The following is a 24,899-nucleotide window of genomic DNA, read 5'->3' as shown; positions in this document are numbered from 1 at the left end:
AATAATCAAACGACTACACAACCGCAAGGCAGCAGGACCAGACGCAATTCCAACCCTGGCGATAAAGCAAGCACCGAGGAAAGCTGTGGTACTCCTCACGAGAATTACTAATGGCATCTTGAGAACGGGACACTTCCCACCAGTGTGGAAGGAAGCTCGAATCATAATGCTACCCAAGACTACAGGACACAGGACAGAGGCGAAAAACTATCGGCCGATCAGTCCAAAGGAGAATCATGGACCAGGTGCAGGAAAGAGACAGCTTACCGGACCATCAACACGGATTCAGGCCTGGGCACAGCACCACCCTTCAGCTAGTCCGGGTAGTCGATAGAATAACTCATCAGTACAACGAAGGAGGCCACACACTAGGCCTCTTTCTAGACATCGAAAAGGCATTCGACAGGGTGTGGCACAATGGACTGGTCCACAAACTACATCAAGCCGGCCTCCCCACATATCAAATCCGGATCATCCGGAGCTACCTGACCGATCGCCGATTCCGGGTGTTCCACGCAGGGCACCTAACAGACACCAGGCCAATCCACGCAGGAGTACCACAGGGGTCCTGCCTCTCTCCACTTCTGTATGCACTCTTCACTGCAGATATTCCTACGGACCATGGCACACTACTAGCCACCTACGCAGATGACACGGCAGTCTTTGCCCAGAATTGCAACCCACGGTACGCAGAAAGGGCAATGCAGAGACATATAATCAAACTCGAAGAGTGGACACAGAAGTGGAAGATCAGAATCAACCCAGCGAAGACCACCTTGGTAGACTTCACTAGAAGATACGCAAACCGGAACTTTACCATCATGATGTCTGGAACCCTGCTACCTCTCGCAAAAGAAGCCAAGTACCTCGGAGTTATCCTGGATGACCGCCTAACATTCCGAAGACACCTAACAGAAACCTCCACCAAAGCAACTAGAACACTACGAGCACTGCTGCCAATTCTTCTCAGCGGGAGCTTCAGCCACAGTACCCGAAGACACATCTACGAAATCTGCATACGGCCCATCTTGTTGTACGCTCACCCTGCTTGGGAGCACGCAGCACGTCATCACCAACGTCAGCTACAGGTGATCCAGAACAGGGCAGCAAGAGCCATAACCCGGCACGCACTCGGAACCAGCATTGCACAACTACATGAAGATTTGGACCTCCCTCTCCTCCAGGAAGTTCGAGAGAACCTTTCAGCCAGATTCTGGGCACAGGTCACCAACCACCCCAACCCCAGCATCGCAGCCATTGGAACCAATGCACCTAGAAGACAAGTCTACAGGATGCCACGACCACCCTAAGGAAAACAAACCGAAGGATCTGCGACAGTAGCGATCCAAAAAAGATAAGATGATGTAACACAAACGCCAAGGAAAGAAAACTCAAATGCAAGTCAAGAGCACACGCTCATTACTTGTAAAACTAAAATCCGCCAAGAACAACGAACGAACGAACGAAGAATGCATCAATCTCCTCCGATTGACCAAACTACCAACTCTCTAAGGCTCCTGGTCACTGAGAGCTCCCTAACCCCCTAAGACGTATGGGCATTGAGAGGCACCTATCGGACACGCCCTAAGACGCACGGTCATTGGACTCCAATAATTACCAATAAATCACCAAGTTATTTACAGAACCTTTACTTATCTGTAATATCAATTAGTATTGTATACAAGATGAAGCTTTTTACGACCGACCTTTGTGGGTTTATCGTAAATAAGACGACATATTCTATATCTCTCTTTTTTTATTTCACTTGCTCACAATTAGTCTTCGACCGGTCAGTTGGTTCACTGCTGATACCACTAAAGTCCTGGTATCAGAATCCAGACTGTACGTAAAGAGGTCCACAAAAAAAGTTGCTGTACTGGAGCCGGAATAGGCTTGGAGCTGCGTCAATTAATCTCGAAGGTTCAATGTAGTTCCCTACTGGTAGGGATAAGCGATCATTCAAGCTGAGGCAATTATTCCTTGCTGTTCAATGGTTTGGAACCAGAGTTTGCCACATAAAGCTGAGACCACAAACGAATGTTAAAGTGCTAACACGTGTTACGAGTCAATTCACATGGGACTTCTACACTTTGTTAGAATAATTATTTTACACGAATGCGTAACAATTACTAACAATAAACTATAAAATTTATTCTTGCATGTACCAACGACGATTCAACGTGGGAAGCTCAACCCGTACAAGGGGAGCACTTACGTGTTATCTTTAAAACAATGCACCCCACTCGCCTTTGTGGGTGCTCTTCCAAGTGACCAACGGGTGCGCATACAAAGCACTGAGGGTTCTTTCAGCAAAACTAAAGCTTGTATATGTTCACCCGGGAAAATCCCGATTTTCACTCCTAGCATCGGGGCCAGAATTATCGTTCAATTAGCTTTTGGTTATAAGAGTGCGTAGGTGCAAAGTGATTGTCCCGAAAATCAGACACAGAGGAACGTTTACCAAGCATGTTACTATCATGTGATCAGTCCCTATTTCTCGACCATATATGGCCGTAAAATCGAAGTGAGGTCTACCAACACAAATGCACAAAATACCAAACTGATGAAGAAGGCTTCGAGATTGTTCCTCTATATACGAGGCTTGGTTAATAAAGTTTAAAATTAACACTGTCCATTTTAAATTCCTGCCAAATTCGAAAAAATGAGCTTCGGGTCGGTATTATTTTATAATAAAAGGAGATGAGAAAATTCTAACTCCCGTGTACCATCTTTTAGCTCTACAATAAAAGATAGAAATCTTTACACTATCTAATACAAAATAACACTTTAATTTTGTTAAAAACATTTAAAAAAGTAGAAAATATAATACAAATAATTGTCACTTACAAATTTATTCCATCGTATCCGGCTCCAATTCCCACATGATCAACACCAGCAACTTCTCGAATATGATTGATATGATCTATGAATAGTAGAAAAGAAGAACATGTACAGTCATGGCTAAAATAATTGTTGTCTACTCTCTCACATACACAAACTCTAAGTAGGATACATAAGATTGCAGCAAATAACATGATATCTGATTAGTATTACAAATTACATTTTAAGCCTTTGATTTAAAACAAGAAATCCATCGCTTATGAGCAGAAAATTTTTACATGGGTTATTCTCAAGTTTTCTAATTTTGTTTTCTTTACTGTAAGAGATAGTTATTTAAATTAAAGCCAATTCAAATATTTAAAAAGTACATTCTGCAATGCTACTTGAATTGAATTTTCTATTTTATTTTCTAATGATAACAGTTGAAGGCATACTAATCAGTAAGAAACTGGATTTCAAAGAAAATAGTAATGCACATTATTATTTAAATAAATAATACTATTTATAAAATATTTATTTGTAACGGGATGCACACGGTTCTTCGCATGGAATCTGGGGTCAACCTATATATGTTCAGAAAGTACGCGTCATGTAATGGAAGAATCCGCTTGCAAAAGTTCCGTCACACCTAACCCCGACCACCCCAAAATAGGGGGGTCGGACAAAACAATTGAGCTACCCTGTTGACCTATAAAGCAAATTACTTGTAGCGACCTCTAGAATATTGTTCAGGTGGTTTTCATACGATTCTCACGGAATGACTCAAATAATTAGTGTAAAAACATATTTCAGCCATTTTGTCCTATACCGAGACCTATAGGAAAATCAATCATGAATGCATAACCTATCTCCAAGACGAGAGGTGTGATATATCGCATGCTATACCCTGTCAGACACCTCTATGATCTGTCTTTAGCTCGTTTCAAGTATATTGGCATTGATGCGAAATGTACAAGAAAGAAATTTCATGCTGTGGGATGTATCCAAGATATTACCTGAGGTTTATGCATCACTTAAGAGGAGCTGTTGGATATGCCGCACGCTAGAGCGTGACCGACGTCTTTATAGCTCGTGATTAGTACAATCAACGATAACCACATGTGAAACCGACCCGATTGGTTACCCTTATAGGGGATTAAGTTCTCTCGGCGCGACAAGACTCTAGCCATGAGATGAATATACCCTGCCTGGATGGTGTTTGTCAGGGTGTGGCCTTGGTGTATATTGTGTGAGGGCCACATAACTCACACATCACGAGTCATTCAATCTAAATCATTATAATGAGGCTCCAGGGTGTGCTCCATGTTGGCTCCAGGTTGACCGTTGTTGCGCAGGCAGTGGAATTGAAGACACCAGCTGCACATGATGAATGTTCCTTGCATACAATGCTTGTCATGCGATTTGTGACACGTCATATTATCACTGGTTTTGTCAAAACTCAAGCACAAGTCGGTAAGCTGATATAACCAATCTTCCGAACGCGTACGTGATCACGTTTCTGAATCTTGGTGACTGCAACTGATTGCGTATCAAGCCAATCATGTGGTCGGCGAAGAAACAATTGCACATGACGAGCCTCTCATTCAATCCATGGTCTCGAATATACTTGTGGATCCTCTTCGAGGTGTACTTAACTTGAAGGATAAAGAAAAAGTCAAAGGGCTGAAATTTTGCTGTTATCCCTTCGGTGATAATTTCAACATCCATCCCCTCATAAATTTCATAGAGCTCTGGATCCGATATGAGTTAGGCCCGACGGAATTTTTGAAAGCGGACTCTTCCATCACATGACGCGTACTTTCTGAACATATATAGTTTGATCCAAGAATCCATGTTTAGAACATTGTTCACTCATACCCAAAATTATTGTCGCATGTCTATAAATATGTAGTTGTAGGAATATAATTTGATAACGAATTCATCCGGTATTTCTTATAATGTTAGTGTGTGTATAATCGGCAAAGACATGTATGTGGAAAATTTCATGTCAAAAGAGCAGTAAATAAGAACAATAAAACGAAAATTAAACTTTCTTGTCCATTTAGAAACATTTTGTTTTACTCATTCTAATTTTCGTATTTATAATTGTTTTCCTATAAAATTTACCACAAATATACATTTCTCGATTATACACATAGTATGAGTATTATTAAAAGTACCCTGCAAAATCATTATCAATTTATATTCTTACAAGATATGCAACAATCATTTTGGACATGAGTGTACATCCCGTGTAAGTCGAGTTGATCTTTATTGGTATGATGAAAAGTTATTCTTTGGAGTTTTCTTCTACGATTTTGATTTTTTCCTTTTTTTTACAAAAATAATTACAATTTCATCTTTTGCTGGAAATCCTTGGACAGGATAAAATTTACTATGCTGTGGTTCTTGTTATACAAAATACAAATATCTCACTAGCTTGCAGAGATTTTGGATATCCTACTATCTATATACAGTATCTATATACTTTATATAGATAGATGAGCCGAAATTGGAAACGTTTTGATTTTACTTTTTTTTTTTTTTTTTTTACCATACTTTAAATCGGCTTATCTTAAATTCCACGTAGAACTATATACATATTTAAATGTTTGGCTTGAATCTTATTCCACATTTATGCAACTTTAATGCGACAATGTTAGAATTTAAAATGTATCTTCGTGTTCTCACCAGGGAACTGCACGAATCGGGCACTCGAGTTGCCGGACGAGGTGCATCACATGTGAAAGAGGATGTAAAAAGATGTTCATATGCAAAATTGTAGCGGCTGAGGGCAACATGGACGAGCGTGAGAGGCGGAAGAAGTGGGGCCTACAGTGGGACTTAATAACACAGAAATATGCAGAATCACACGTTTCGCTCCCGAATGGTGAAAGAAATGCATGTCAAATATATAGGAAGTGGAGCATGAGAAGAGGTGCTATATTGTGGGGGATATGAACATCATGGGCGCCATCTTGAAAGTAGCCATCTTGAATTTGAATTCAAAATGTTAAATGAAAAGTGGGGCATGTGGTATATCAATTAAGACTGAAATTTTACCAGAAATTCATTGGTGTGAATAATTTTACAGTTTCTTTATTGTGAGTTGAGAAATACGAACATGCAACAACGTCTGGAGGGGATATATGGACATAGGCAACATAACCAATGTTTCATTTGAGTCCTGTTAAGGTACAAGTCAATTGCCCAGCAAAGAATACATGACAAAAAGATATACTATACGTATATGACAATGATCGTGTGGAAAATCATATTATCTAAACCATTCGCAGAATGTAGTCACTGGATGCACCTCTATAAGAAGAGTACAAAAAGTGTGTTCACGAAGTTCTTTCACATGTGATGCACCTCGTCCGGCAACTCGAGTGCCCGATTCGTACAGTTCCCTGGTCAGAATGGAAGATCTCTCAAATACAAAATATAGAATGTTTTAATATCAACGGTTCAACACAAATGTCTGATAATAAACTTATATGTTCGCTATCGAACACAGGATGTCTAGAATTCCTGAAAGTTAGTGACAAGTAGTAGGCCTATTCTCTAAAACAAGAGAATTCTGAATATAAAATGATTCACGTCCTACGTCTAGTGGTTCAAAAGTAATACGTAATGATACTAAAAATATTCCCCTCTTCTGCTGAAATATGTGTATACAAGATGTTCACGAAGTCAGTACTCTACATTTAAGAGGTGATTCCTTACATGAAAAAAAAACCTAATAAGTGTTGTTCGAAAAACGCTTTTTTTCGGTTATAAACTGCCAAAACTGCGAATCATGATGTTTCGAAACGCTTTGGTTTGAAAATGGTAGGACCTCTCGGAACGGTTCAAAAAGTTGCACAGAAATCTAGTATGCGCTGTATCTAAACACCAATGTTTGATAATTTCCTGATACACTGAGGACTCTATTAGTATTTAAAAGTGTATCCTTGTACCCCAACTTTATACAATTCGTGACGCAGGTAGAAGAATTGTGAAACACGGATATTAAGATAGAATGCATGCTAGTTCCTGCGTAACTCCTTGAACCGTTTTTGAGAAGTATAAAATTTTAAAACCAGTGTGTTTCAAAATGTCATATTTTGCAATTTTTTTGGCAGTTTAATATTCTGTAAGAAGGCGTTTCCCAACTTATGTTTATTAGAAGTTTTTTCCCCCCTGCAATTGATATAAGGAACTATCTACTAAATTTATGGCACTGAATTCATAAATACCCTTATATAAAAGAAAAGAAAAGAAAATTGTATTGCTATAAGTGATGATTCTCACAATACTAGAAATCACATCTTCTGAAATAAAACAGCTTTCAAAGAATATTATATAAGACATTTACAACACCAAATTGTGTGATTTAATAGTACATTCGTATTCTGTGTATCAAAAAGTTCTACATAATTACCAGATACCAGTTACCAGAAAAGTCCTAATTACCAGATAAGTATCCAGGTGGTGTTATTAGTAAAGATCTGAAGTGTGAACGGGAAATTAAATAAAATGATACGAACAGTAAAACAGGTTCTTAAGAAGAAGATAAGAGCATGTTTATTTACGTCATTGAATGAAGAGCTAATGAGAAGAAGTATTTAATGTTTCATATAGATAATATTTTATGAAGTGAATATATTAAGAATGATGTGAAAGCGATGTGAAATTACTAAAATACTCTGAAAATTGGCTATCAAGAAGAATGGTGAACAGTAGGAGGATAAAATAGAAAGACAATGACGAAATTATGAGAAAAGTCGAGATTTAGAATATTAAAAATAATTAACAAGTGAAATAAACCGGTTAGGAAGCTAATTGGGAAGAATTGTGTTATGAAGAGCGAAATAAAAGGTATGATGAAACACAAAGAAAAAGAAAGAAAATTTGATTGGTTGATTTGAAGGTTTTAGCATCGGGGCTATATGAAACGTGTGTCTACAGTTTAAACCTCAAATTGTGTTCTGGGATGTTTTTAGGCATCATCAAATATTCAAGGTAATATACGTAAATTATATTATGGTTAGAAGCATTGATAATCTCTGTACCTTCAAATCAGTTCAAGACCAACGTGTAAAGAGAGTGGTTGCAAGGTAGAGTCAGTACGTCGTTCAAGAATAAAAACTTTTTTTTTTTTTTTGTACTGGTGCCAGAAATGACCCCACATCATAACTGCCGTTCACCTTTCGGTAATAAGACACTTTTTAGTGTTGCCTTTTGTTTAGAATTAGCTTTTTGTTTCTATTGTGTTATGAAATGTGTTACAATGGTTTCCACTTTTAGGAAACAGTTAAATGTTGATTACTTGCAGTTAGAAAACTTTGTAACTTCCGCTCTAGAGGAAATAAGTAATGGAAATGAACCGAATGGCACGGATCCAGAATTTAATTCGGAATATGATACTGGGAGTGAGCGAGAATATAATAATGATTTAGATTGTGTAGGCAACAATCTAGTGAATAGTCCTGAAGGTCAACTGTCGTTTTATGGATGTAATAGATTCAAGTGGTCTTCGACAGAATCTGTATGGAATATTATAACATCGAGTCACAATAGCTCTTATGGCAGAAAATGACTACCAGTGACTTTAAAAGTTATGATCTTGATGATTTAGGAAAAAAAAAAAGAGTATGAACATTAAACTAACATTTTCAGTGAAACAATTTGTAATAATTTCCATTATTAACGTTAGACCTCAAAATTTATAGTTTCTCTCATTGAGTTGGCAACATTGATTTGAGAGTTTCAGGAATGCCCAGTGCGGTGACCGATGACTGCTACTGTTGGTCTTCTGCTTCTTCTTCTTCTTTTTTGTTTTCTTTTTCCTTTTTTTGGAAAATGCGACATCGTGTGTGTAGATATAGATAAAGGAATGAAGGACGGGAAAGGGAGACGTGGGGATGACGGAGGACGGTGTTTCTGGTAACTTCAAAGTTCTGTATGCTTAGCTTCGTCTCTCGTATCAAATATTTCGCTTCCAGCTTTAACAGCCTTTTCCTTCTTGCTCTCTCTCTCTCTCTCTCTTGAACGTTGTCAAATGACCGCAATGAGAGTTTTCGGCAAACTGCCTTCGACGTCATCCGGCCGCTACTTAAAGAACGTTCGTTTGTGAAACGTTGACGTTTCCTAGTTTTTCGTCCAATCACGTCGAACTTTACACACTGGCACACACAAACATAATAGGACACATTCTCAGACACAAACCCAATAGATCGTCAAATGGCACTGATTGTTTCGGTTGTGAAACAGTTTGTGACGTTCTGTCGTCCGTTTCAATACATTCGAACCTTTTGTTTGAACATGCTTACAGCTTGTTTCCAGAACGTATATATATATGCTAATAAGAGCAGACACACGCTCACAATTACGAAAGGCAAAGTGTATATTTACCACTGATGAACGTGTGTCCTTTAGAATGTCAATAACTATAAACACACGCGTACATTATGTTTCTCTCTAAAATTGGTCATGTGTACCAAAACTTTTGTTTCTGAAGAAGTTTTTCTTGTTTTTGCTATTTTAACTTTCCTCTACACAAAAAATGTGAGATGAGTACTGGTGTTGACAAAGTATCACAGAGCACCGAACACTGTGACAAGAAATACCACTGGAAACAGGGGCGGATCCAGGGGGGGGAGCGATCGCCCCGATCGCCCCCCCAGAAGAGGAAACTTTCTTATTTTTTATATAGAAATAAAACCCATCCCGAAGTTTGGAGCCCTTAAAAGTAGCAGTATGACAACCCATCGCCCCCCCCCCAGAAGTCGGTCCTGGATCCGCCCCTGACTGGAAATTAGGCCTAAGTACTTCTTTAGGCTAGTTTTTCACAACGATAAGTTCTTTCAATGCCTCTAGGGCAACTTTATAAACTGTTTTTTTGAGTTAATTACTGCCCGAGTCCATACAATAACTTTCTATCATTACTTCTATGTTTTTATTTAATTTTTTCGAAACTTTCAGCATTAATGCTTTTATTACCACTATGCTATTTCTTTCTCAATCGTCTTCGATAATCTATTTTGTACGGTACGGTTCCTATTACGTACCGGCATATTTTTTTTCCCCTAAAAGCTAAGCTAACTTTCACTTTATTGTGTATCCATCCATAGGCCAAATTTCTTTAAAATCAATTATCTATCTATCGATATATATATATATATATGTATATATATTTCATATCTAATTGTATTTCAAAAAGAGCTAAACATGACAATGTTTATTTTTAATATTTTGAACTTATATTACCATTTGTGGCTTTTAGCTACTGAAATGTGAGTAAGAACCAGCCATTGACGTACAATTTTTAATTGCGTAAGAATTTGGTTACTTACTTGAATGTCAAAAGATTATGGAAGGCAAGTCAAAATGATGGACCCGATTTCAGAAATTTCTTCTTTGAAATAACTAAAAAAAAAAGAAAAAGAAAAAGAACATGTTTTGAGAACACGCGCTTTGAAAGGTTAACTTTAGTTTCCGTGCAGTATTTCCATTTTCTATCGCTAAGAGTCAGGAGCAAATAGCTATGGAAAAATGGCGTTGAATCTTCCTGTATGCTTGTTTATCATGTAAACTAGTCTGTGATTAGTGTGCAACGGTATTTCCGTACCAAACTTTGGAGACACTCACCTACGAGGAAGGCCATTTGTAAAGGGTATGGAACATTTCAGAGATTTAGCTTGCCTCTGTAAACGAAACTCGACTGGTCGTCCGTCTACCCAGGAGGTATACTATCAGCTTGATATGTGTCATGTTACATGAGATGTTCACACAGAAAACTTCTATGTTTGAAGAAAACTTACGATATATTTGAAGAAAACTTACGATATATTTGAAGAAAACTTATGATATATTTAAAGAAAACTTATGATATATTTAAAGAAAACTTACGATATATTTGAAGAAAACTTATGATATATTTAAAGAAAACTTATGATATATTTAAAGAAGACTTACGATATATTTGAAGAAAACTTATGATATATTTAAAGAAAACTTATGATATATTTGAAGAAAACTTATGATATTTATATATTTAAAGAAAACTTATGATATATTTAAAAACTTACGATATATTTAAAGAAAACTTATGATATATTTAAAAACTTATGATATATTTAAAGAAAACTTACGATATATTTGAAGAAAACTTATGATATATTTAAAGAAAACTTATGATATATTTAAAGAAAACTTATGATATATTTAAAGAAAACTTATGATATATTTAAAGAAAACTTACGATATATTTGAAGAAAACTTATGATATATTTAAAGAAAACTTATGATATATTTAAAGAAAACTTATGATATATTTAAAGAAAACTTACGATATATTTGAAGAAAACTTATGATATATTTAAAGAAAACTTATGATATATTTGAAGAAAACTTTGACAGTTCACCTTTCTTAGCACATATCTCACAATAATATATGATTACAATTAGATTTATGAACTAACTATCTCTATGGCCTATGGAACTCGGAGGTTCAACGCTGCGTTCACGAAAGCTCTCCACTGACCTATTCTTAGCCAACTGAATCCAGTTTCTACTTTGTATCCCTATTTCTGCGAGATCTCTCTAAATATTGTCCTCCCATCTGCGCCTAGGTCTTCCTAATGCTCGTTTTCCGATTGGAATTCCAGTTGAGATTTTGAAAGCGTTGCTACTTTCCTCAAGGGGCCGCGATGGCTCAGTGGTAGAGCGTTCACCTCTGGTGCTTGGGGTCCAGGGTTCAATCCCATCACCCGCCAAGTGAACTTTGTGGTGGACAAACACAGTGTGCGTGGGTTTTCTCGGGGTTCTCCCGTTTCCTCCTACTTTCTTCATTCCACCATTTCATTCATTACTCATTATCACCGTCTCCTTTAGCCTAACCAGCATAACCGTGGGACGTAAAACCCAAAGATTTCATTTCATTTTTACTTTCCTCCATTCTGTCTACATGACTTACCTACCTGAGCCTCTTGGGTTTGATGACCCTAACAATCTTTGGTAAACGATATAAAAATGAAATTAAATCTTTAAGTTTTACGTCCCACGATTATGCCGGTTAGGCTAAAGGAGACGGTGATAATGAGAGATGAGTGAAATGGTGGAATGAAGAAAATGGGAGGAAACGGGAGGACTCCGAAAAAATCCACGAGCACGGGGTAAACGATATAGATTTTGTAGTTTCTCGTTATGCCATTTCCCATTCCTGTTCCTGTTGGGTCCGAATATTCTTCTCAGGATCTTGTTCTCAAATACAATAGATTTCACAGAATAATTTTCTGAAATCAGGTCCATCATTTTGATTTACTGTTTATAACAGCGCGCACACCTGTAAGTCTCACGCAACTATAGAAGTTTGATCAACAAACCAAATTTGTTAATTGATGGTGAGAAATTGTGCAATCACGATCGAACTATTTCTAGCAATATTATCAAGTAAATCTTACTAAATAAGAGTCCAAACAGTTTGTTCAGACAGGTATTGCTTTACCGTGTTATATTCAGTGTTACAAGTGGAACAACTTTAAATATTTACGCATAAAGAATATATGCGGATTTAACAACGAGAACTTGGGTAGATCATAAGACACTGTGATATGGGTTTAGTACTTTTAATTTATTGATGATGATGATGATTTTGCTTATTTATAAATACCTATAATATGAGAATATGTTATTTGTGAAGGATTACATGGATACTTTAAGAGGCCTTATCACTGCGAAATTAAAATACCGCTAATTTTACAGTAATTCTGTGATATCTTCAAATAGATAAAAGATAATGGAAATGTGGAACAAGAGCGCCCTAGACAATATTATTTTGCATGAGGTACCGTTATCATGAGTCACCTAGTAGCTTTCTGTTTAAAGCCATTTAGAAACGCGAAAATAAATGCCGGGTTTCTAAATGGCTTGAAATCGAAAGTAGGTAAGTGAGTGGTGATAACAGTATCTCATGTAAAATAATATTGTCTAGGAAGGTCTTGTTCCACTTTTTGATTATCTTTTATCTATTTGAAGATATCACAAAATTACTGTAAAATTAGCGGTATTTTAATTTCGCCGTGATGGGGCCTCTTAAAGCAAACAGTAACAGAAGTATGCCTTACAAAGGAAGTTTTCTTGTCATAAGAGACTCATAAATAGAAATTATAAATTTAAACACGTTATAAAGAAAAATATTAAAAGTATGATACTAATTTCCCTCTCTCTCTCTCTCTCTCTGTGTGTGTGTGTGTGTGTGTGTGTGTGTGTCAGTATTATATGTAAGGATCCAATATACGTGAAAATTTTCCATATTTTAAAAATAGGAGATCCGAAGATATTTGTTGATATTTTAGACTACATATATATGTTTTTGTTCCTTCTCCTTCATAGCTACATTTGTCTAGGCTGCAAGTCCTTTTCCATTGTACTTTAATTGAGTCCACGTTTCTGCTCTGTACATTAATTCCAATATACCACTACTGGATCCAGAAGGGTAGTTTAGAGGGGGCGGATAACCTCCAGGGCAATTAATGTAGTCTTAAAATATGATTTTACATAAAATCAGAATAAAGTAATACAATAATCCCTACAACGCTGTAATCTTTGGGGAGCGGTTGTCCCCATCGCCCTCCCGGTGGATCTGCCAGTGCAATATTCTAAACGGAACAATTGACAACACTTAGCTTCTTATTCAACTCTCACAAACTACATTTATTATATTTTTAAATACCTTCTTTGCTTAAACACCTTGAGAGCGTAAAAGTCTCAGATGAAATTTATGTCGATACCCATATTTATAAAGTTAGATCTGGACGAAAGATTGTGATTATGTACTTGTTAAAGCCTATACCGTCATTCATTGATATTCGTAACCAAAGGTTCCTCGTAACTTATTACGGTCAGGACTACTACTGTTACTACTGTCAATCACGTGATCATTTACAAGACCAATGTTCTCAGCATCAGAAACGGGCCGTTGTTTCAACAACCTTAGAACACATTGAAAGTGCTAAGGAATGCTCTCAAAATTCGCAAAGCCGAGAGATTACTGTGTTCAAATCTGCTAATTTGCCTGATTTGACTTCAGATATGGACTTTCCAAAGTTAATGACTGCTCTTACTGCCCCTGTGATACAGGGCCATCGTGTAGCCATTGCTCCGATAGTTCTTAATTGTTCCTAACCAATCATGTTCCGGATAAATTTCTGACAATTTTCATGCCCAGGATGTTAGTGATAATCCGATCAGGGTCTCATCTTCAGCCCCTCCAGCTTTATATGGTGCTTCTGAACTGACTGTCAGATCTTCCACAGAAACCACACGTCGTCAATGAGCAGGATACAAAGAAGGTCTTGATAGAAAGTGTTTCCTCCCTTCCTAGTGTAGTTAATGGTAATCACAATCTAGAGTGCATCTCTAGTGTATCAGAAGCTGCCTCTGTAAGTCCCATGTTCACAGTTCAGTGCAAAGAAAAAGGTTCCCCCATTTCCTCCTTTGTAAGTGGTCCTAGTGGTAGAAAAGGAACCGATGCCCGGAATTCTCAGGAAACCTCACAAAACAAGAAACGGAAAAAGCAAGAATGGTTATGGCTCAAGTGAAACAACCTAAAAAGACTGATCACGGACTTTCAGAAGTATCACCTAGACTCACCCGGTCGTCTGTAACGAAAATAGTGAGTACTCATACATGATATAGCAGTTCCTACTTCAGGTGAATCATCAACAGTTTGTAATCCTACCTAAACATTCAGCAGATCACTTCTTGTAGACAAACAGTGGTGCTTTTTTATGAAGTGAGTTACTAAATTTCGACACCTTTTTACCACTATACTTATGTGTACCATCTTAAAACTAGCAACTATAAATATTAACGGCATCCAATCGTCAGTAAAAACTGAAGCTCTCAATGACTTTCTACTTAAATCTGAAGTAATGTAGCTTTTCTCCAAGAAGTTGGTCTTACAATGTAAACGTACATCCATCGTATTTGCATATAATAATTCTACATATAATAGTCTTGGTACTGCACTTTTGGTTAAAGAAGGCATCCCCTTTCAAATGTAGAATTGCATCCTAATGGTAGAATTGTAAAAGGTCAAGTTAATGATACGACACTTATCAACGTTTATGAGCGCAGTGGAAGTAATAATAGAAAAGAAAGGAATACTTTTTATGCAAATGAGGTAGCATCGTATTTTAGTGGAACAAATAGTGTTGTATTCAGAGGTGATTATAATTCAATCATAGCTCACGCGAACCGACTTACAATTATTGTTCTACATTAAATGAATTAGCAAAGGATGGATAAAGGATATAATGAATTAGTAAAGGATAAATTTTAAAAGTGAATAAAGCCTTCACCTCTGGTGCATGGTGTCTTTGGTTCGATTCAGCTTGCGTCAAGTGAATTTTGTGGTGGACAAATACCGTGTGCGTAGGTTTTTCTCGGCGTTCACGTGTTTCCTCCCACTTTCAAAAAATGTGGTAGGGTGTTCACCTCTAGTGAATGTGGTCCCTGGTTCGATCCCAGCTTGCGCCAAGTGAACTTTGTGGTGTTCAAACACCGTGTGCGTTGGTTTTCTCGGGGTTCATCCGTTTCCTCCAACTTTATTCATTCCACCATTGCCTTTATCTATCATCACCGTCTCCTCTAGCCTAGCCGGCATAATCGTGGGACGTAAAACTTAAAGATTTCATTTTATTTCAATTTCTATTACCTAACATTCACATTTGACATTTTTGTTAGAGCTGGAACGAGAAATTTATGGATTTGGAAAAGGCTCATTCAAATATATAACAGTATATAAAGTTATTGTGTCATGTAATATCCACCATTACAGAATATAGTTACTTACCGATAACATCTGTGACTGTAGCAGTATCTTTGCAAGTTACAAAATACGTATAAAAGGCTACCATTACAATTCCGCCATTTTGTGCCTGGAAAGATACAAAGAATTACATATAGGTATCTTACATATAATTTTAACAGAGGAAAGGAATTAACATATTTAGAAGAAACATTGTTGGTCTGTTAATGTGAGTTTATCATACATTATAACTAGTATGTGCGTTACTGTTATAAGTATATACGTGACGTCAGAAAACTAATATCAAGTACAATCTACTAAGATATGATACTTAATCGGTGGTGTGTGATCGAAGCGAATGAAACGAAACCTTAGACGCGACCTTGCCATATGACCTAAGCGAATGCAATGAAGGTTGTGACACAACGATGCCATGTGACCTAAGGAAATGAAAAGAAACCTGTCACGCGACGATGCCATCTAAGCGAAGCAGATGATACGAAGGTTGTGACGCGATGTCTTCATGTGACCTAAGCCAATGAAACGAAGCTTGTGACGCGACATTGCCACGTGACCTAAGTGAATGAAACGAAGACTGTGATGCGACGTTACCACGTGACCTAAGCGAATGAAACGAAGGCTGTGGCACAGCGTTGCCATGTAGCCGAAGCGAATGAAACGAGGCATGGACGCGACGTACCCATGTGACCGAAGTGAATTAAATGAAGGTTGTGACGCGATGTTGACATGTAACCTAAGCGAATGAAACGAAGCCTGTGACGCGACGTAGCCATGTGACCTAAGCGAATGAAACGAAGGTTGTGATGCGATGTTTCCATATGAACTACGGGAAAGAAATGAAGCTTGTGACGCGGCATTGCCTTATAGTAAGGGAGTGTGGCTGAGCAGATACAGCTGTGGATACAGATACAGCTTCTTTCTTGCATGAATTGACGTGAATGTGTGCAAAGATCTGTCAACGCCGCAATCATCTCAATTGCTAACAGTGTTTGCATAATGAAATATTATTGACAACGTACAAAATACTTTTCAGTGCCATGAAAGGCGATTATTATTATTATTATTATTATTATTATTATTATTATTATTATTATTATTATTATTATACCCCCAAAGCATGATGTGCATAAGCCTTATAGAACGACTATATCAGTCCGTTTGTCGATAGATATAAGATCATAAATCGTAAGATACAGTGAGTCAAAAAAGTATTCGTACAATAACCATTTTTTAAAAGAATGAACGCCTGTTTACGATTGTTTAACGAAATGATATATGTCATGTATATGAACCCTATACATTTATGTCCACACTACTGTGCATCATTAGTTCACCAGCTGCGCACCTATTCATTGTAGTCTGCAGGTTTCACGTCTTACTCCCGTCGAAAAAGTATTTGTACACCTCAGTTTCGTTTGCAGTATAGGTACTTCCCAAGCACTTAGAGATTTGGACGGCTGGGCCAGGGCCTACAAAACATATGTAACTTCGGGGCCGGGCCGGGCAATGGCAGTAAATATTTATATATACAACCATATTTCTCGGGCCTTTTCGAGCCTAACTTTGTAATTATACTATACAACGATATTTATTGCACCGTTTTTTTAACGAAGAACTTTTAAAGCACAACTACAAAATTAAACCTCTAATTGCTGTAAATAAAACTACAATTTTGCATTAATTATTAATTTTGTGTAATTCGATTATTTCGGGTTTACTTTATTTATCACGCGAGCTCGGGCTGGGCTCGGACATAAATGCTAAAAAATATTTCGGTCTCGGATCGGGCCTCACATTATAAATTCACGGGTCGGGTCGGCCCGCCCCGGGCTAAATTCTGGCCCGTGCAGATATCTACAAGCACTGTTAGTGGAATTACTCTTGCATTGGTGCTTGAGAAGGTTGCTGATAGAAGCATAAACTTATTTCTCAGTCTCCATTCACCAGAAACATTTAGTAAATGGTAAGATGGGGCACAAAGGAAAAGAAACAACAGAGAATAAAAGAAAAACTATTGTCAGGATTCACAATTAGACTAAATCGGTGTCTGAAATATCTAAAATCATAGAAAGACTTGTCTCAATGGTACAGTTGATATTACAAAGATTCAACTTTACGAAGCTAATTAAAAATGAACGTAGGAGTTGTCATACAGAAGAACTATGAAATTGATACAAGAACATAATAGTGCATACTAACTAACTAACTAACTAACTCTATGGCCTATGGAACCCGGAGGTTCAGTGCCGCGTTTACAAAAGCTCTCCACTGACTTCTATCCTTAGCTAATTGCATCCAGTTTCTACTTTGTATTCCTATCTCTGCGAGATCCATCTTAATATTGTCCTCCCATCTGCGCCTAGGTCTTCCTAATGGTCGTTTTCCTATGGATCTACCAGTCAAGACTTTGAAAGCGTTTCTACTTTCTTCCATTCTAGCTACGTGACCTGCCCACCTAAGCCTCCTAGACTTGACGACCCTAACAATGTTGGGTAAACCGTATAAACTATGTAGTTCCTCGTTATGAAGCTTCCGCCATTCCCCATTCTCGTTCCTCTTGGGTCCGAATATTCTTCTCAGGATCCTGTTCTCAAATACTTTCAGTCTATGTTCTTCCCTCAGAGTAAGCGACCATGTTTCACAACCATACAGAACAACAGGCATGATTATCGTTTTATATATTTTAAGCTTCAAATTCCTCGACAGAATTCGCGACGACAAGAGATTTTGAACCGAATAGTAACACGAATTCCCTGCTTTTAGTCGACATTTAATTTCTTCGTGAATATGATTTTCGTCTGTTAATATTGATCCTAAATATTTGAAAGTATCCACTTTATCAAAAGCATTATTTAATATTTTAACGCCTCCACAATTTGCCGTATTACGGTCCCGACGCACTTCCATGTATTTAGTTTTCTCTGCATTTACTTCTAAACCCATGTCCCTGCAAGCGTTTAATAAGATCTCTGCATTTATTTCTACTGTTCTCCTATCATCCCCTATTAAATTTACATCATCAGCATATGCCATAACCTGGTGAATGCCGTTCAACTCTAGGCCCTGGTTGCTATCTTTGATTTTCCTTATAGCGTATTCCAGCACAAAGTTAAATAATAATGGCGACAACGCATCTCCTTGTTTCAGGCCATTTTCGACGTGGAAGCTCGTGGACAAAAATTTTCCTACCCGGACTTTACTTTGGGATTCACTTAAACATATCTTAATTAATCTAATTAGCTTTCTCGGTATTCCAAGTTCTGTAAGAACGTTGTATAATGTTTCTCTCCTAACCGAGTCGTAAGCCTTTCTAAATTAATAAATAGTTGATGTACCGGGGTATTGTATTCCCACTTCTTTTCGAGTATTTGGCGAATGGTAAATATTTGGTCGATAGTTGATCGATTTCGTCTAAATCCGCACTGATAATCTCCAATAATTTCATGTGCGTATGGGGTCAATCTTGCTAACAGAATATTTGAAAGTATTTTATAGGATGTTGACAGAAGAGAAATGCCTCGATAATTATTACACTCAGTTTTGTCGCCTTTCTTGTGAATTGGAACAATGATTGATTCTTTCCACTCTTGTGGCAATTCTTCCTTGTTCCAGATAAGGAGAATGAGTTTGTGTATCTTGTTCCATAATTTTTCGCCTCCAGCTAAAATTAACTCAGCCGGAATTTCATCTACACCCGGAGATTTATGTTTCTTCAATTTCTTTATAGCGGCTTCCACTTCTATTCGATTGGGTTCTGGAATATACGGTTCTGCGGTGTGTATCTCCTTTTCTCCACGCACATTAGTTTTTGGCTGCGTGTTCAGCAAATCGTCAAAGAAATCTTTCCATCTATTTAAGAGGCTATTCGTATCGGTGAGAACTGTACCGTCAGATTTCTTTAATATATAAGCACGAGGTTGATAGCCTTTCTTAAATTCGCTGATCCCCTTATACATGTCCCGAATATTTTTATTTTTACTATTATCTTCAAGTTCCTTAATTTTAGCTTTCAAAAAATCCCGTTTCTTTGTTCTAAAAGTTTTGGAAGTTTCCTGCCTGATATCTGCGAAATTTTGTGTAGTTGTTTCATTCGGATTCTGTAGCCACCGTAATTTTTCCTGTTTTCTCTTCCTGTTTAGATAGAGCATACTACCTAAATTAAAATCCAAAGATAAATGACCTTCAGATTGCAAATGAGCTGGAGAGATTGACGAGTAAAGGTATCGTTGGCTACGGTGAGGAATGCGTTGAAAACAGCAAACTATAATTATCGTATCTCAAGAAACAAAACTTGGGTGATTAACAATAATCGCAAGAAAAGCCTAGAATTCGCTCTGAAGGGCGTAAAGAAGCCCTTTGACATTTGAAACAAAGTTACGTTCATCGATTGGAGTTAAGTATAATTTGTTTCGGTCAAATGGGAGAGAAACTATGAAAGGAATAAAGAGAACATAGATCGATTTAGATGCTAGTACTCCCATAGTGAAACATCCTGGAGGATCTATCTTGTTTGGTGGTCAATGAGTGCTCTTGGTGTCAGGAATTTGTGTTTTGGAGAAAGAACGAGGAACCAAACGAACTATATCAATATTATATATAGAGCAATCTTCGGCAAAGAACTGCAGAAATGGGTCCCAATAATGTCTTCATATTTTTGCACGATAAGGATCCAAAAGATACCACACACAATACTAAGGTGTGGGCACTAATAATGTACCAAAACAAGTTCATACACACACGTAGTAACCAGAAATCAATTCCATAGAGCATTTATGGGAAGCTATTGACCAAAAGAATAAGATACAGGGTTATAACTAACAAAGCAGTTCTCAAAAATTATTTATTGGAAGAATGTGACAATATTTCGCCTAAAAATACAGCAATATTTCAGAACAACTATGAACTTAGTCGTTCCGATTTACAGATGATTTCAGGCAAGTATAGCTGCTAAAATGAACTCTACAAAGTATTACTCAAATAAAAAAGTGATCTTATTATTACTACTATTTGCTTCAATGTGTCAGCTGTGCGACTGCTTTTTCCACATACAATTTTAGAATTATTTTGTTCTCATTTTTTGTTATGGAGAGAAAATAGCTTTTATTTGAAAGTCACTTCCTTAATAGGTTCATAGATGTATACACTAACACTCGTAATTTTATCACCAACTTTGCATCTTTGGTATGAATAGTACCATTGAAGTTATACGAAACCTAAGACTGTACGAATACTATTTTGAGCCGCTGTATACGATATCGAGAAGTAGCTTTTTCCAATTGATTCAGTGTCCCAAGAATAGATTCAATCTCTTTCATTAACCTTCTAGAACTAGTAGAAATGAGCCAGTTCTGGTTTCGCCGTTTTTTCCCAGCTAAATAAAAAAAAAGGAACAGACGACAAGAACCTGTTTCTTTCAATCGATTCAACGTTCAAAAGATTTCCTCTCCTTCATTAACTCTCTATTCAAACCGGAAGTGGTAGAAAGCAACTCTTTCCGGTTTCAGTGTTTGTTGCCACAGAACAAAAACCGTAATAGATTACAGTAACCTATTTTTTTTTTGCAATCGATTCACCAACAGCGACCACAGTGTACAAGAACCGGAAGTTTTTGAAATTTACTAGCACTTTCAGTTTTAATACTTATTTTCATAGAACAAAAATGATGAGAGATATTCGAAAATGATTTCTTGACACAGATCTGCGTCCTAAGAATGAGTTTTGTCTCAAATTTTATATGTATCTTCAAGCCGAAAGTGGCGAAAATTTATGACTTCCGGTTATAACACTCACCACACAATTGATAAAACGGAAATAGATAACGATAAGCAGTTTTTGATATGAATTTGGTACCACAAGAATTTGTTTGACCTCTAATTTTACTCCTCTATTGCAAATGGAAGTAATTGACATGAATTAGCACTCCCGGTTTCAATATTAATCTCCATAGAGGAAAAGCAGTGAAACTTAGGGAGTAATGGATTTTTTGATATGAATTCTGATTTCGAATAATAGATTCTATCTTCGATGATAATCCTCTATTACAACAAAATAGTTATGGATGATCTTCGATAATAATGAAGTTTCAATATTGAATGCGCTTAGTAGTATTTGAGACAGTTGAGGAAACTTTCGTGCCCCTGTGTCGATGACTAAGGGATCATTTAAAAGATGGACCAATGTACCCCTCCGAAAAATGTAGAGAACGACATCAATGTACAACTGTCTTACAAAAGAGAAGGGACTCATGTACTCATCCACATACTCATATAAGATAAAACCCTGTCAAACAGGGTAAAATAGGACAAAAACCTCCAAAAATTTAAATACTTGGCCATTTTTTTTACTCATGTAAGGGAACGAGGTGGACCACCCAACTTACATAGAATATATTATGGTCCTAGGGAACATTTACTAATTATTGCTTAGAGTGCTTACTTCTGGTGTGTGTGGGGTCCCTGGTTCGATCCCCAGCCATGTAAGTTTGTGGTGGTTTGGGTACAAAATAGGGATGCGCTCGAGTCGAGACATGTCTCGAATCTCGACTCGACTCGACTCGAATTCGAGTCGAGATTCGAGTCGAGACACACTTTGTAAAATTCGAGACGAGTCGAGACAAACGTGTTTCTCGACTCGAATTTTCGAGTCGAGACACGAGTCGAGTCGAGACGGCTCTTAAAAATCTCGACTCGACTCGAATGTCTCGAAAATCTTTCTATAATTTTTAATATTATTTTGAAGAAAGTATTCACTCAGAAACAGCCTTGAAACCAATTCCAGCTTTTATTCCTTCAGAAAGGCACAGAACGCATAAAATTAATAGTTAATCTTTAAAGATCAAGATTTAATTTTCAGCTCAATTCAGTTAATTAGAACTAATAGTTAATGTCGTTGTATTTGGTTGTACTGCAAATATAATAATAATAATAATAATAATAATAATAATAATAATAATAATAATAATAATAATAATAATAATAATAATAATAGATTATCTAGTTTGTATAAAACTATTGCGATAAAGTGAACTTCATAAATTCTCTGAATGAGCAGTTGGTAGTCTATAGTAATTTAGCATAGTTATAATTATTGTGTTTTCGTTCCCATGAACGCAATAGGGTTACGTAACTTCTGAATTATTCGCTTGCCCAACTATTCTGAGGCTTTAATATGTTGCAGCATATCACGAGCTACGGATAATATATAATGTAACATTTGTTGTAAATCACATATTATGATACGAGACTATTTTACATAGTATATCTTATCTAATATAAATAAAATAAAGAGTTTGTTTGTGTGTTTGTCTGTCTGTCTGTGTGCGACCTGGGAACCAGACGAGTGGACCGAGAGTTCCCAAAATTTGGTCACGGGTACCTTAGTCCAGGCCCCAGATGAAGACGAAACGTTTTTTTTAAATTTCGAACCAGGGGGGTCTCGGGGGGTACGTTTACTGGGACCGACCTGGGGACCAGACAAGTTGACCGAGAGTTACCAAATTTTGGTCACGGATACCTTGGTCCAGGTCCCAGTCTAAGGCGAAGCGTTTTTGTCAAAATTGGAACCAGGGGGTCTCAGGGGGGCGTTTAGCGAGACATGTAGTAAAAGTAATCCAAATTGATCGACATTAGTGTCAAATCCATAGTTTTCACGGTCGCTGAGATCAATGGTGACACTTCCATCAGCGATGACTTGCAAATTCAGCTACTACTGTATGCGGGCCGGGTGTCAGCGGGTGAGGAATACCGAGACATGTATAAATAGCCCATATCGATTGATACTAGTGTCAAATCCATAGTTTTCGCGGTCACTGAAATGAATGGTGATACTTCCACAGGTGTTGACTTCCAAATACAGCCCCCATGCGAAGAATGGGTATATTAAGCTAGTATTACAATAAATGGACTGCTTGGATGCCAAGAACTAGTACAGATAAGTACCATTCACTTCTATGAATAGGTATTTTTTAAAAGGATTTTTGTAAACACTAAGTTATAAAACAATGAACTACATACAGTAGTTATGGTTTTGGTTCCCAACATAAAAGAAATATGGATTGTTTGTGAGATATTGAACTTCAACTTTCACTCCTGGAAAATTTCAATTTTGGAGTTAGGCCACTTGGCATCAAAGCAGTTCACTGTAAGATAAATACATTCCGCACATTAGTAACATAGTTGTTCAGGGGCCTTCGATTTCCATCCTCTCAAATGAAAGCTGAACGATTGCTTGATACATGCTGACTATATAGGAGAAATAGTGTATTAGGTTTTCGAGCTTTGGTGCGTATCCGTATTTACACTCTGATATAACTTTAAGTTCACACTCAAATCGAGCTAATTGTTTAATGCATTTCGAAAGCTTTTGTTTTTATGCAGCTCATTAAGGAAAATCTATTTCATAAACGTAACATTTATGTACTAAGAAACTATGAACGTAAAGTGGACTCGACCTAGCCCCGTGGCCGCTGTGACTCAGTGGCACAGCTCTCACCCTTGGTGTGTGAGGACTCTGATTCTGTGTGTGTGTGAACTCCGCGGCTAGTGTACGCGTCTTTGCCGTGGAAGACTCGGGTTCAATTCCCGGCGCGAGCTCATGTAGTTCGGATTCCACGTTAATCAGTAAGTGTACATTTCATATATCCTCGCTGCTGAAAGAGACGGTAAAGTCAAAATCAACTCAACAATATATATGTGTGTGTGCTTATGTGAATTTCCTCGTGGCTGTATGGTTAACACATACGCCTTGATCGCGGGAGACTCTGGTTCGATTTACGGTGGAAGCTCATGAAGTTGTTACTGGTATCCCACTTTAAACTGTAGATCCATGCCTCATATAACCATAGATATAATATATATGCCTTTGATACACTTATTTTCCGACTTGGAAGCCATCGAAAATTTCCGGACACAGAGTCCCGTAGACCGAAAATGAGAAACACGGGTACAGAGTAAAACAGCCATAGAAATTTAAGCTTTTTAGGCTAACTTAATCCTTACATATAATGCAACTAGCTTGGCCAAGTTATAATGGAGGAAATGCTATCATTGCAACACACTGAGAATAGAAAATGTTCGTCAGGTATTACTATCCCCCCTCTCCTGCAGAATGAAAACTCTGACTAAAACTCAATATTATATATATATATATATATATATATATATATATATATATATATATATATATAACTATTTTGTGTAATGTAACAAACAGTGGCGGATAGTATTCATGTTTCCTTGCAGAGGTTCTACGAGGGTTCGCTTCC

General features: G+C 37.3%; 1 protein-coding gene across 1 annotated transcript in view; it reads right to left on the bottom strand.

Annotated features, from left to right (window-relative positions):
- Positions 1-24,899, bottom strand: part of LOC145676621 (dipeptidase 1-like) — a gene marked incomplete at its 5' end in the record, with an annotated part of 261,116 nt that overhangs the window by 17,178 nt on the left and 219,039 nt on the right. Inside the window, 2 exons of the mRNA XM_081747455.1 lie at positions 2,848-2,923; positions 15,662-15,746. Of these exons, the coding sequence (XP_081603581.1) occupies positions 2,848-2,923; positions 15,662-15,746 (161 nt within the window). The remainder of the gene's footprint in view (positions 1-2,847; positions 2,924-15,661; positions 15,747-24,899) is intronic.

Source organism: Thermobia domestica, unplaced genomic scaffold (assembly GCF_964235325.1).
Source record: "Thermobia domestica unplaced genomic scaffold, izTheDome1.hap1.1 HAP1_SCAFFOLD_246, whole genome shotgun sequence".
In the NCBI taxonomy this organism is placed as follows: Eukaryota; Metazoa; Arthropoda; class Insecta; order Zygentoma; family Lepismatidae; genus Thermobia; species Thermobia domestica.
The sequence above is the reverse complement of the archived record's forward strand: the minus strand, read 5'-3'. Positions and strand labels throughout refer to the sequence as shown.